This window comes from Trichosurus vulpecula, chromosome 5 (assembly GCF_011100635.1).
Source record: "Trichosurus vulpecula isolate mTriVul1 chromosome 5, mTriVul1.pri, whole genome shotgun sequence".
Lineage (NCBI taxonomy): Eukaryota > Metazoa > Chordata > Mammalia > Diprotodontia > Phalangeridae > Trichosurus > Trichosurus vulpecula.
In genome coordinates this window covers 53,916,840-53,931,154 of record NC_050577.1, presented here as the reverse complement: position 1 = coordinate 53,931,154, position 14,315 = coordinate 53,916,840, and the positions used below count along the sequence as shown (strand labels likewise).

The 14,315-nt window shown below is 38.5% G+C and overlaps 1 protein-coding gene across 5 annotated transcripts in view; it reads right to left on the bottom strand.

Annotated features, from left to right (window-relative positions):
- Window positions 1-14,315, bottom strand: part of LOC118849943 (ATP-dependent translocase ABCB1-like) — a 319,035-nt gene that overhangs the window by 219,457 nt on the left and 85,263 nt on the right. For all 5 annotated transcript variants that reach the window (XM_036759053.1, XM_036759050.1, XM_036759051.1 and 2 more), the window contains 7 exons: window positions 11,839-11,952; window positions 8,906-9,016; window positions 8,066-8,191; window positions 5,118-5,321; window positions 3,859-4,029; window positions 1,490-1,651; window positions 336-515 (listed from right to left, as the gene is read on the bottom strand). In XM_036759053.1, coding sequence (XP_036614948.1) covers window positions 336-515; window positions 1,490-1,651; window positions 3,859-4,029; window positions 5,118-5,321; window positions 8,066-8,191; window positions 8,906-9,016; window positions 11,839-11,952 — 1,068 coding nt within the window. The remainder of the gene's footprint in view (window positions 1-335; window positions 516-1,489; window positions 1,652-3,858; window positions 4,030-5,117; window positions 5,322-8,065; window positions 8,192-8,905; window positions 9,017-11,838; window positions 11,953-14,315) is intronic.

Genomic DNA, 14,315 nt, shown 5'->3' with positions numbered 1-14,315 from the left:
TCCATTGCAACCCAAGAACAGTCTGCTGAGATGCAAAGATGGTGTCACACTCAGGAAATTAAGGATGAACTATTACAGTGAAATGGCTACTGAGTTTTTGCTGCTATATCATCTTTTTCTTTAAAGGTCATGAAAGCAGGAAGCCAACAGAGAAAAGTAGGCAGTTAATAGAAAGACAGACATGTGAAGGTAAGCAAAGAAAATTGACTTTCTGTTGTGGGCCACGTGCTTCTTTTAAATTTTAGATGCTAGGTTCCAGCTTAACTCTGATCTTGCTTGCACACCTTGGCAAAACATCCCCAGCCATATGAGCAGAAAAATACCAAGAGACTTACAAGCGTTTCCTCCTCTCCAGAGCCTTTTTTCTCTGATCCCTGTTGCTTCTTGATACTTGAGCGAGTTGATCGCCTTCTTAGGCTTCTGGATCCAAAACCTTGTGTAGCTGATTCTGAGGCACTCATTTCATCTCTCTCTTCATCTGTAGGACCCTCTGATTCAATCTGTTTTCCTCCTGTCTAAAATAAGCAAAAAAATAAAAAAAGCTTTAAAGACAGTATCTGCTGTTTAGTTAATCTGGCTTAACAAAGAAAATCTAAGTTTTAAGCTGGAGGAGCTAAGGTCAATATTTTGTTCTTCATTGCTTTTTAGTAATAGACTAGTAAGAAATAGCTAGCTATTCAACTGTTTACTTCATCTATGTAAGTATGTTTGTGTGTATGTATCTATGTTTGCATGTACACACATAAAGAGAGGAGACAAGGTGTCACAGTGGATAGAGGGCCAGGCCTGGAGAGAGGAAGACTCATCTTACTGAGTTCTCAAATCTGGCCTCAGACATATTAGCTTTGTGACTCTGGGCAAGTCACTTAACCCGGTCTGCCTCAGTTTCCTCATCTGTCAAAAGAGCTAAAGAAGGAAATGGCAAACCACTCCAGTATCTTTGCAAGAAAACCCCAGATAGGGTCACAAAGAGTCAGGCACAACTGAAATGACTGAACATAAAACATAAATATACATATATTTATACACATATGCACACATATATACAATTTGTATTATATGTTAAAAGATAAAATTAATACGTCATTAAAACCCACTGCAATAAGAATCATGCAGGCAAAAAAATAATGACACAAGGAAATTTGTATTTTTTTTAATCTAGAAACTCAATGTCAAAATGTGATATACTTCAAGTCTATCTCCTTTTTTCTTTTCTGCAATGATTCCTTACATATACTCTTTTGTACTATCTTTCTTGTGCAGTTACAGAGACCCAATCACTTTTGTCTTGGCTTTGATCTTAATCATATTTCCAATTTATATTGACAAATTTTCTTCTTTAGTTACTCCATGTTCAGGGCTGAAACTTAGTATTTTCATTACTTTTCAAAGTGTTCCTGAAGAGAGGTGCCGTTTATTTATATTATAAATCATAGCAAAACCCACGTCTGTAGAGAAAAACTGAAAAAAAGATATACTGAAAATGTACCTGCATGGTAACAAGTTTGAAGTAAACACCTCCCTGTCTCATTAATTCATTATGGTTTCCTTGCTCCACAATGACTCCATCCTCAAAGCCAGCTATGACATCTGCATTACGGATTGTAGACAAACGATGCGCTATAACAATGGTGGTACGGCCTTCTCTTGCCTATGGAATAAGCAAACTAGAATTAAGCAAAAATTTTTTAAAAAATTGCTATAAACACAAGATCAAGTACAAATAACATATGGTATTGGAGGCAACAGTGACTCTGAAAATAGAATTTCTGAATCTATCAATGCTACACATTTTCCAGTGTACTAGTACTCATGAATGTTCAAAGAATGAAAGGAAAGTCTCTAGCACTCTGGACAGTTCCTTTTTGCATAATTTATGGAAAGATCTGTATAAGAATTGCACAGTACCAACAGCCATTAGATAGGGTGTAATCTGCATTGATGAAGGGAGTAGTCACACCTACAGATCGTGAATCTGTCAGAGTATCAAAAATAACTTAATGACTTGCAAGTTTGTCATTGAGGTGGTGAGGACAATGTTATCACCAGATAGTGTTTCATTCTTCTTATTTTTATCTCCAACACCTGCCTAGCAGAGAATCTGGTATACAGTAGGCAGTTAATAAGTTAATTGCTGATCAGTTGATAATGTTAACTGATGACCTGAAAGGCTTAAGTTCTGAATTGTAGATTTAATTTTTATTGACATTTTAACTTGCCTGCAGCACAGAGGCACCATGATACAATGGATCTAGAGTCAAAGAGCTTGGGTTCAAATTCTGCCTCTCTCATTTGGTAGCTGTATGACCTGGGGCAAACAGATTTACCTCTGTAGATCTCAGTGTACTCATCTATAACATGGGGGAGGGTAGTTTTGTTGTTGTTTCGTGACTCCATTTAGGGTATTCTTGGTAAAGATGCTGGAATGGTTTTGCTGTTTCCTTCTCCAGCTCATTTTACAGATGAGGAAACTGAGGCAAATAGGGTTAAGTGACTTGCCCAGGGTCACACAGCTAGTAAGTGTCTAAGGCTGGATTTGAATATAAGTCTTCCTGACTCCAGACCTGGTGCTCTATCCGCTGTGCCATCTAGCTGCTCTGGGGTGGCCTCTAAGGTCCCTTTTAATTCTAAATCTATGATTCTTTGAATCAGCTTAATATAATGGTAATGCTAAACCTAAATTTGTACTACTGCACTGCTGGTTTCTAGAATTACAATATATTCTAGAATATTTATTAATTTAGACTTTTTATAAAAGAAAAACTTGCAACTGTAGCTATAATTCTTGGTTTCCATTCTACGACTTCCAAGTTAAATTCAAGTAACTGTTACTTCAATAAACATCTAAAAAACTGTGTAACACAGTGAGCAGTATCAGCCCTTAATTACGATTCCATGTAATGCCAACTTCAACCTCTCGACCAAAGAGTCTCCAGATAGTTATTGTATCTTAAAAAGACAATGGGATAGTTGCAGTTTAACTGTTATTCTGTGAAGAATCTATGAGGAGAGAGTTTAGATACTGTTAACTGTGATGGCTTACAAGAAACTAGGAGAAGACAGAGGGGGAAAAGAAGACCAAGAAAAAATTTAATTCCCTAGAAAATGGAGTTCGACTCTTGTCTGGTAAAGAAACAGCAAAAGAATTCTTAACAAGAGATTAGCCAGTATCTTGAGATAACTGAATGGGGGGACTGTGTTTTGAGAAATAAGTTAGCAGTTATAATAACACGTAAAGGTGACTTTGGCTAGGATCATTTTCATAGCCAACACATCATTGACAATTATTTTTAAAATAACTTGTGACACTGTAGATAAACACTTCAGCCAGTAACTTTGATATTTATTTAAGCCTAGGAAATTAAAAGTTTTTGTGTGCATATACACATATAAGCTTTAATAGTTTAAAATTGCACCAAGACACAAGCATTTGCCCCCTACATATGCTGGCCTGCTCCCCCCAACTCCTTTTATTCTTTCTGTCTCTTGTCTTTCTCTGTCTCTCTTCCAAAGCTCTTAAGTCTTTAGTACAGTTTTAAGCTATTTAACCTATTAAAGCTTAAAATTGCACTAAGATTTCTGAGATAGCCTGTACATTGGGTACATATACATATATATGCATACATGTGTATTGTATATGTATTTGCAAACTTTAAAGCACTATCAAAAATTTTCAAAAAATTATTCTTCTTAGCTACAGGTCTCCTTATGAAACCAAAAAAAAAATGGCTGGGAGGGATTACTTAGAAATTACTGGCGAAAATTCTGCTTTCTTAGAACAATTTTTCTAAAGGGCATAAAATTGGCATATTCTTTTTCCTATTCCTAATTAAATCCATTTTATTGAAATTCACTGACCTTGTCCAGTGCCTCTTGTACAACTGCTTCACTTTCAGTGTCTAAGGCTGACGTTGCCTCATCAAGCAGAAGGATCTTGGGATTACGAACCAGAGCTCGAGCTATTGCTATCCTCTGTTTCTGACCTCCACTCAGCTGGGCCCCTCTTTCTCCAACCAGAGTGTCAAATTTCTATTACACAGAAAAAAACCCAAATTAGAGTAGCCTCCAATGTTTCTTCATAGATCACAGCCCCTGCAACAATGAACATCTACACACCATGTTCTAGATATACGTTACTAAGAGAGAAAGTCTTTATCAGATAAAGCCACTACAATGAGGTAAGCCATCATCTTCAGGTCAAATGGCATAGTCCCTGGAAGCACAATGAAAGTACCTAACCCAAACACACACACAGTACATGTAGAAATGTGCACACAATATACTCACATACGTATACACACATGTAGACAACATAAAGGCAACACATATGCATACATAAACATATATACTTCTGAAGACAAAATGCCAAAAGACCACTGGAAGGGGAACAGTGCTTTGGGTTCTGCGGTAGGAATATGGGACAAAAGTCAGCAAAATCAACCTGCCCTTTCCATTCTTGCTAAGTAAACCTACTGAGAATAATTGCTTGTTAACTTTTAGGGGCACCTAATGGGATGATGGGAAAAGAGTTTATCTGCCCCATTCCAAAAATTGGGTGAGCCTTGGGGACTTGCTGTCGATGAGGAAGGCAAAGTAGTCAAAATGACAGATTTGACCAGAGGGATTCTTGCTGTATGGCTGCAGCTGTGGGGCTGACTTACAAAGGAGCACAAATAGGTCACATTAGGCTTTGCTCTGTCACGACCACATGAGGAGGGAAGGCAGCTCAGAAACTACAATTGAGTGGAAAACCAGCACATGACAACATAGCAGAGAAAGTAGCCCATAGGGGAACATCAGTTGTTCTGTGTGGAAGCAGCAATCAGCAGCTCTGGAGACAGAGAGGTCTTCTACCTGAGCTGAAATTTAGGAGCCTGAATGTTCTGATGGTGTATATTTGTTCCTTCTCCTACCACTGACAGGGGGTGCTAAAACACTGTGACCATTTTTGCATGGTGGTATATTCCTTGCTATTTGCCCAACTACTCTTGTTTTTAATTCAAAGCTTTTTGAGTACCTTGAAGTTGGAGGAGGGGAGGGCAATGTAGCCTTCAAGAGCCCATGTTGAAGGGGAGTTCAGTTTACACCACCTACAACTAGGATGGAAAATTTCTTACTTTAGGAAGTTTCATTATAAAGTCATAGGCATTGGCTTCTTTGACAGCTTTGTCAATCTCTTCCATGGTGACGTTTTCACGGCCATAGCGAATATTTTCAGCAATTGTAGTTGCAAACAGTACTGGCTCTTGACTCACAACTCCAGTAATTTCCCTCAGATACCTCACATTTAGGGTCCGGATATCCTGTCCATCAACGGTGATCTAGAAGAGAGGCAAATTCCACCTTCACATATCTATGTGAGTCAAAAAGATTAAAGTAAACCCAATGCCAAAAATCAGTTTGTATCATTAAACTATTCAATTCAATTAAAGTCATTTGTTGAGAAGAGCATCATTTTCTTTGGCACTTCAGAGTTATCTTTGACTTGCCATCTCTTTGAGTACTAATTGCCAAGTGTTGCCACTACAATGGCAAAACATGTCTCCCTTCTTCATCTTTCTTCTCACATTTGTGGTTGTTGTTGTTCAGTTGTTTCAGTTGTGTCTGACTCTTCATGACCCCTTTTGGGGTTTCCTGGCAATGATATGGCAGTGGTTTGCCATTTCCTTCTCCAGCTCATTTTATAGATGAAGAAATTGAGGCAGACAGTGTTAAGTCACTTGCCCAAGGTCACACTGCTAGTAAGTGTCTAAAGTTGCATTTGAACTCAAGTTTTCCTGACTCCACATCTGCTGTGCTATCTAGCTGCCCCCTTCTCACATGGCTGCCACCATAGTCAAAGACTTAATTACCTCTGTCTAGAAAATTTTGATAGCTTTCTAATTGGTCTCCCTGATGCCATCCTCTGTGTTCCATAATCCGTCTTCTATCCAGTTGCTAAAAATTAAAGTCCTTCTGATCGTGGCACTCCTCCACTCAAAAATCCTCAGTGGCTCCCTTTTCTTAAAGGAATAAAAACTTTTGCATATAACATTTAAATTTGGTGATCTGACTTGCAACTTACTTTCCAGCCATATTTCACACTGTTGTTCTTCATGCGCTCCACATTCCAGCTAAAACTGGACTGTTCACTGTATGCCAAATTTAGCCATCTATATTTTGCCTCTGTACATTTGTATCATTAACTCCCCCATGCCTAGAATACACTTATCTTTTCTTCAAAGTTCAGCTTAAGTAGGCATTACATCCTACAAGGGAACCTTTCCTGATTCACTCCTTCCACAAATTACCTTAAAAAAACTTATTTGTGTATATGTTATATCCTCCTAGTAGAATTGTTGTTGTTTATCCTTCATTTTCAAAGAGGACCAATGGCTTTACAATGGGTGATGTCTTGACTTGTGAGTGAGTTGGATTTAAGTGAGGCAGAGTTGAACAAAGCTGTCAGCCTTACTCTCTCTTCCACAGTCATCAAAATCCAGTGATAGGACAAAAGTCAAGGTGAACGGTGATGGCCTGGGATGCAGGGGATGACCTTGGCATCTTCTATGTCTGACCAAGTTCTAAGAGCTCCATAACACCTGCTTCAGCAGCCTTCATGGCCATTTAGAACAAATTGTTTGTTTTTGTACGTCTGTTTTTAAAACTTTGAGTTCCAAATTCTCTCCCCTCTTCCCTCCCTGCCCACCCTCCCTAACAAGGCAAGCAATTCAACATAGGCCACATGCGTATCATTATGTAAAACCCTTCCACAATACTCATGTTGTGAAAGATTGACCATGTTTTGCTCCTTCCTAACCTACCCCCTTTATTGAATTTGCACCCTTGACCCTGTCCCTTTTCAAAAGTGTTTGTTTTTGATTACCTCCTCCCCATCTGCCCTCCCTTCTATCGTTCCCCCTTTTTTATCTTCTTTCTCCTTCTCTCCTGTGGGGTAAGATACCCAATTGAGTGGGTATCCTTCCTCAGGTCAAATCCAATGAGAGCAAGATTCACTCATTCCCCCTCACCTGGAACTCAAAGTTTTAAAAACAGATGTTCAAAAAAAAATAAAAGAAGAAAAAAAAGTTTTTGCATGCAACTAGGAAATAAGATGCACAGGCAATAGGGTATAGAAATTTATCTTGCCCTACAAGAGAAGAAGGGAAAGGGGGATGAGAGGGTAATGGGATGACAGAAGGGAGGGCTGACTGGGGAATGGGGCAACCAGAATATACGCCATCTTGGAGTGGACGGGAGGATAGAAATGGGGAGAAAATTCGTAATTCAAACTCTTGTGAAAATCAATGTTGAAAAATAAATATATTAAATAAAAATCCTTTTCAGACAAAAAAAATACAGTGGCACATATATGTGTGGGTGTGTGTTTATACACCCACACACATATACATATATGGCTTTATAATGTGCAAAATGCTTTGCAAAGACTAGAAGTGATTTTTCCTTCATCCATTCTCCTAGTTATCCAAAATACCCCTCAATATCCTCTCTCTAGTCACCATTCACCCATATGTGTTGTATGCTGTATTAGAATGTGAGTGTCTTGAGGGCAAGAACTGCCCTCATTTTTGTACTTGTATCCACAGTGCTTGGTACATAGTGCTTAATAAATGCTTTTTTCATCTAAAAAAATAACTTAAGTAAAGAAGGGCAAATAAATCAGGGATGATTTATCTCCAAGGGAAAAAAAAGAACAAATTGTTCTCATTTGCCCATTCTGCCACGGAGATGTCTTCATATTCCTGAGAGTAGTAATTCTCTTTCTCTTGGCTCACCGACACATTTGACACCTCTTGGTTACCTTCAACCTGGTTTTGTCCTTCTGGCCAGATGGTTCCACAAGGATGTAGCTGCTGCACATGCTACAGCTTCTTGGAGACACAAGTGAGTGTTGGGTAACAGGTGGACACCAAAGGTGCATGAGCAGCCCTGAAAAGGGCTTAGCAAGCCTTCCAACCAGAGAAGCTAGTCCTCCCTGATCATTCCATACATTCCATATCCTTGAAACTCCAACAGTCTAGCACATAATAGGCACTTTAAAAATATTGGTGGAATTGATTCTTACCACACCCTCGGTGGGATCGTATAATCTCTGTATCAACTGAACAGTTGTACTTTTCCCACAGCCACTGTTTCCAACCAATGCTACTGTTTGTCCACTGTTAATCTTCAGATTGAGGCCCTTCAAAACCTGTATGGACAGGTAAGAAAAAGAAAATTGATATTAATGCAATTCAGAAACCGGGCCTACAAAACCCATGATTGAAATTTAGTAGTTTTCTGTTCAAAATTGTGTTTAAATTTAAACATGCCATTTGAATTTATTTTTATTGAACATTTCCTATGCAAAACACAAAAACAGATGAATATAGGACCATGACAGAAATTATTCCTCCATAAAACAACTCATCATTTTAATTTGTGCACCTATTTTCATATATGAATTGGTTCTCCTGGAAACAAAGGCCTATCTTTTTATTATCAATATTCCACTAGTGTTGTTCAGTTGTGACACATAGTACACAACAGTCTCTGAAAAACTGAAGATGAATATTTTTCAGTGGGCAATGGAGAGGTACAAAGTGGAGTGTGTATAGGTTGCAATATATAACTAACAAGGAACTGCAAAGAAGAACAGGAATAAAAGATATTATAAGAGTAATGTATGACAGGAAGACAAGATGGGCTAGTCACAAGTTAACAAGAATGACAGCTGAGCAGCCCAAGTCCTCCACTGGTATCCTCTCAACATTAGAAGAAATCAAGAAAGCTTCCAGTGAACTTATGGGAGGAGATAGGCAAGAGACAAACAGGGCAGCTGTTGATGAGTGATGATCTGCTTCACAGGAGGGAATATGCAAATTAATGAGATTATAAATCTATTTGAGCATTTAGAGTCTCTCACCTTAACTTCTGCCCGAGAAGGGTAAGTGAAATGAACATTTTTGAACTCCAAGTTTCCATGAATATTATCTGGTTTATGGCCACTTGTTGAATAGCTGTCAATACTTGGATTCTAAATGAAACATGAAAAAATAAGAATACTTCTGGGTTACCAACTGAATTTTATCTCCCCAAGGAATTTAAGCACAATGTATTAATGGACCAAGTATAAGAGTGGAAAAGTTAATTCTAGTAATATTATGAGATACAGTCATCACATAGGACAGAGAGACACAGTGTTGAATAATAGGGTGATGGAGTTGAATTCAGAAAGACTCAGGCTCATATCTCACTGGTAACAATGAATACAAACGAAATTCCAAGAAATAAAATTCACCACCCACATGTAATTTTTTGAATGCTACATGATGGCAAAAACTCTTTTATTGATCTAGCTTAAGAAGAGTTGGAAGCTGTTGTAAACATGGTAACCCATACAGAACAAGCACTTAAAGCCCTATCTGGTTGTACAGATAAATAAGAAAAAAGTCAATGGAGGGCACCTTGAACCTAAAGCAGTAGACATGGTAGCTGAAAAAGAACCATGTGACTATGGACAGCCTGATGTGAGTCTATTGCAATAAGCAATATGGGATGGAGTGACACTGAGCACTCTCCCCCTCTTCTTAAGATAACAAAACCAAAGGTTCTTGACGTACGGATGTTTAGTACAGATCTAACCCATAGCCTTGGGTAGATGGGTAGCACAGTGGATTGAGTGCTGGGCTTGGAGTCAGGAAGAGTCATCTTCATGAGTTCAAATCAAGCCTCAGATACGTATTAGACGTGTGACCCTGAGCAAATCACTTAACCCTGTTTGCCTCAGGTTCCTCATCTGTAAAATGAACTGGAAAAGGAAATAGCAAACCACTCCAGTATATCTGCCAAGAAAACCTGAAAGGGGGTCACAAACAGTTGAACATGACTGAACAACAATAACTCAGAGTCAATTGATTTCCTCTATTATGAGAAAATTCATACCAACAATAAGTATGGAGCTAATTTTTGTCCCAATTTTTATGCCTACTTAAAATGTAATATAGTATACAATAGAGAAGGAGGACTGGATGAGTAGCCAAGACAATGATTCCAATCCTATCTCTACCAGCAAACCATTTAAACTCTAAGTATGTGTTTCCTTTTCTTTAAATTGGGGGGGGGGGGCAGTAAGCCTAGATGATCTCTCAAGTCTTTTCTTGCTTAGAAACTCATATGGTTCTATGATAAGATTTCTAGACTAGGGACAATCCTAGACACCCAAAACCAAGAAAAACACATACTTAAAATTGTTTTCCCCCTTTAGATGGACCTGAAATTTCACTGGCACAAGGAACTCCTATCTGCTTTGTAACTTTGGAGTCTTACAGAGTAAGTAGTCTAGGGGAATGGGAGTGGGCATGGGTATTGAGAAATTAATTGACTTGCCCAGGGTCACACATCCAGCACCTGTAAGAGGTTAGATGTGAATCCAGATTTTCCTTACAATGAGGTTCTCTGTTCTCTACCTACTATATCACATTACTCCCCTTTTTATCTGAAGAGACAGAAGGTGCTCACTTATTCCAAGAAAGAATAAAAATAACCTGGGTGCTTAGAACTTGGGGGAAAAAAACAAATGTACAGTCAAAATTCAGTAGAGTCTTAAAGCTTTTAAAAGCTGGTCATTGGATGGAACTCAGAAAATGTAAGTAATCCAGAGTCTTACAGAAATTAAAATGATAGAAAGGAACCTAGATTTAATCTAATTGAACTCATTCATTCTGCAAATGAGGGAAACTGAGATCCAGGGAGTTGAAGCAACCTGCCTAAGCCAGTAAGTGACTTAATTGGGACTAGAACCCAGGATTTCATTTTCATTTGAATACTTTTTCTACCCTAATATGCTACCAATTCAGAACTGAAATCTTTTCTTCTTCTTCTTTTTTTTGAGAGGTTTACAATTCACAATAACAAAGCCTTATTCCTCAGAAAGTATTAAGAAAATGTAACCCAGGGATCAAGTCTGGGTATTTGCATAAGACTCTCATCACTGATAAAGAAGACCATTACTCAGTGCTGTGTGAAGGCTGGAGTTGATGAGAGTCTGGAATCCTGATGGTCCTCTCTAGAAGCCAGAAACCAGAAGAACTCTTGACATTTAAGGAGGACACTTAGCAAATGCCCAGGCTTGTGCCCAGAGTTCTATAAATAAAATCAAATTTTCATTATACTATGAATTCTTTCTGTTTAAAGTAACCTTATGATTAATATTATAGTATTAATCATGTCTGATACACTCGGAAGTTCTTATGCATCCAGCAACTTGGTTTGGTCAGCTACATTTACAGTTAGGGATGCAAGGTTAGCAAACTATCACTTTAGCAAACTTCATCTAATCTAAGTATGTAAAGTTAGCAAACTTCAGTAATCACAGTGTAATTGGGAGGGGGGACGCACAGTCCAGACTACCCACTGAATGACTACCTGACTGACTGAGGAGTCCTCCTCCCACACACTCCCTGTGAATCAGCCCAGCAACAACAATTAGATATAAGGGCAGAAACCAAGAAGATCTAGGCTCTCAACTGGGCTATGCTGCAAATCCAGCCACCACTGATGTGTGCCTGTGGGACCACATACATCTGCATGCCTGTAAATAATAAACTGCTTGACTTATCCTTTGCACATTTATGTTCTTTCTTGGCCCCTTGGTACCCTCACAACTACAAATTTGGATTTTCACATATTGGATTATATCAAGGGAATATTGACATGTTTCCTTTAAGATAATGATGAAGAGAAGGGTATAAAATATACTCTCAATTGGTGTGTGTATGTGTGTGTGTGTGTGTGTGTGTTTGTCTGTATGTATGTGGATGTCAATACACATATTCTATGAGAAAAGTTGAAACTTACATTATCAATTATCTTGAAGACTCCATAGGCTGCACCTCTTGCATTAGCAAAAGCTTCAATGCTTGGTGATGCCTGTCCAACACTGAAGGCTCCAATTATCACAGAAAAGAAGACCTAGGTAAATGGGAAGAAAGTTATATGAGGTTATTTAGTCCTTTCTAGGACTCTAATCCTTTTTATGGGCAACTTTTTTTCCTTTTACATAACCATTTATTTTATTTTATTTTTCATATTTAATTTTTATTTCATTTTTTCTCAATTACTTGTAAACACAAATTTTCAAACATTTTTTTTTAAAAACATTGAGTTCCATATTCTCTCCCTCCTCCTTGAGAAAGTAACCAATTTGAGGTATATTCATATGTGTAATCATGCAAAACATTTCCACATTAGCCATGTTGCAAAAGAAAATGTGGACCAAAACAAACCCCAAAACATCAAGTAAAATAAAGTTAAAAGAAAAAAGTATGCTTCAATTTACATTCAGACTCCATCAGTTCTTTCTCTAGACTCCTTCAGAATTGTCTTGGAGTCATTTATTTAAGAAGAGTTACCACAACTGATAAAAGTTACAGGAGAAACAAAATAAATTAATGGCCTTAATTACTGACAATATGAAATTTGGAAAGTTATTCCGTGAGATTAAAAAAAAGTTCTCAGAAAAGTAGCATAAAACAATCAGAAAGTTCTACGGTTTAATGTTATTCAAACTTCATATCCAGGCAAGATTGTCTTTTTAAAATACATTTTCAACTGCAAAATATGAGTGTATGTCTTTTTTTTTGGGGGGGGCAGGGCAATTGGGGTTAAGTGACTTGCCCAAGTTCACACAGCTAATACATGTGTCAAGTGTCTGAGGCTGGATTTGAACTCAGGTCCTTCTGACTCCAGGGCCAATGCTCTACTCACTGTGCCACCTAGCTGCCCCAGTGTATGTCTTTTTAACAGTATTTATAAACATTTCAAAATGAATTGTAATATGTCATAGAAAAAGGTGGCTTGGCTCTCCTTCCGCAAATTTGTGAATAATTAATTCCCCCTTGTGGATTATTGACATAGAGTGAGTCCAGAACTCTGTTAGGATTTAGCTGGCCAGGTAGAGGAGGTAGTGACTTTGCCCCGGCCGTAGGTATACCATCGCAGCTTTCTCCTCACTTCACACCCACTCGCCTATATGCAAAAAATGGAAGAAGTTTAGAGAGAGAAAACTGGAAAACCCTGAACCCCACAGTGTTTGGTAGTTACTGCTCCTCTACAAGGTTTTACAAGCTTTCAGAGTACATATAGGGAGTGCTTACCAAGAATTAGAGTAAGATTACCCTTGGAGACCTCAAGTCTAAAGACTAAGGCATTGAGTTTTAATTGAAGATTAAGCCAGAGGGCACTCAGCTGGAGTAACCCTGTGCTGTGTCCTAAAGAGTATGGCACTTAGGTTAAGGAATCTGCTGGAGATAAATGCCTAGGAGCCTAGACTCTGCAAAAAGAAAAGTTGATCCATAAAAGAAAGAAAGGTGAGAAAAGTTTTGTCCTAAGGCTGTTGCTTGTCTGAGAGATGAGACAAGAGTGGCTTCTTGTCTAAAAGAACTATATAAAAAATCCCCTAAGTAATCTTTTAAAATAAAAGAGCATTCTAGAGATAGTACTACAAACCAAACACTTCAGTTGAATCTGGAAGTGGTGAGAAGCACTTAAAATCACGAGTCCAATGGGCCTTTGGGTGGCACCAGTCAGAAAGACAACATGTCCAGAAAGGACTATCTTTGTGGTACAGAGACCTAAGTTCTCTCCCCACATGTGAGCCCCAGATAAATATGTTCCCTACATGTGTACCCTTTTATATATCTACTCTTCTCACTAAATGCCTTTTCTTTGAACTAATCATGTCCTCTGGATATTAAAAGTCAATACATTGGTAGCAGCTCATGATGCACGGTTTTTAGTATATGCAGACCCACAAAGCACTTGGAGCCAGACACAGAAAGTACCTTGAATCTAGGTTAGCCTGTCTCTGGGGAAATTGCCTATTGATTTAGAAGAGCCACTAAAGACTACATTGGATGCCTCCAGGGCCCCTTAACATGAGTTGGTTGGTGAGGCATTTCCTATTTTCCTACATTCTTAGAGAATAAGTCCAGGGCTGAATGCCCTTGCCAAATTTTCTCCCTGACATTCCGCTGATCCTAAGGCTATTCTTTGCTCATGGACTGCTGAGGATATAAGATGTGCTTCCTATCCCTAAGCAATTTATAGAAGCCATTCCCCACTGCCTGTGTGTTGATATGAGGCTGAAATAACATGGAGAAGAAGCTGATGAAGAAGAGAAGGAAGAGGAGAAGGAGAAGAAGGAGGAGGAGGACAGGGAGGAAATGGAGAAGGAGGAGGAGGAGGAGGAGGAGGGGAAGGAGGAGGAGGAGGAGGAGAAGGAGAAGAAGAAGAAGAAGAAGAAGAAGAAGAAGAAGAAGAAGAAGAAGAAGAAG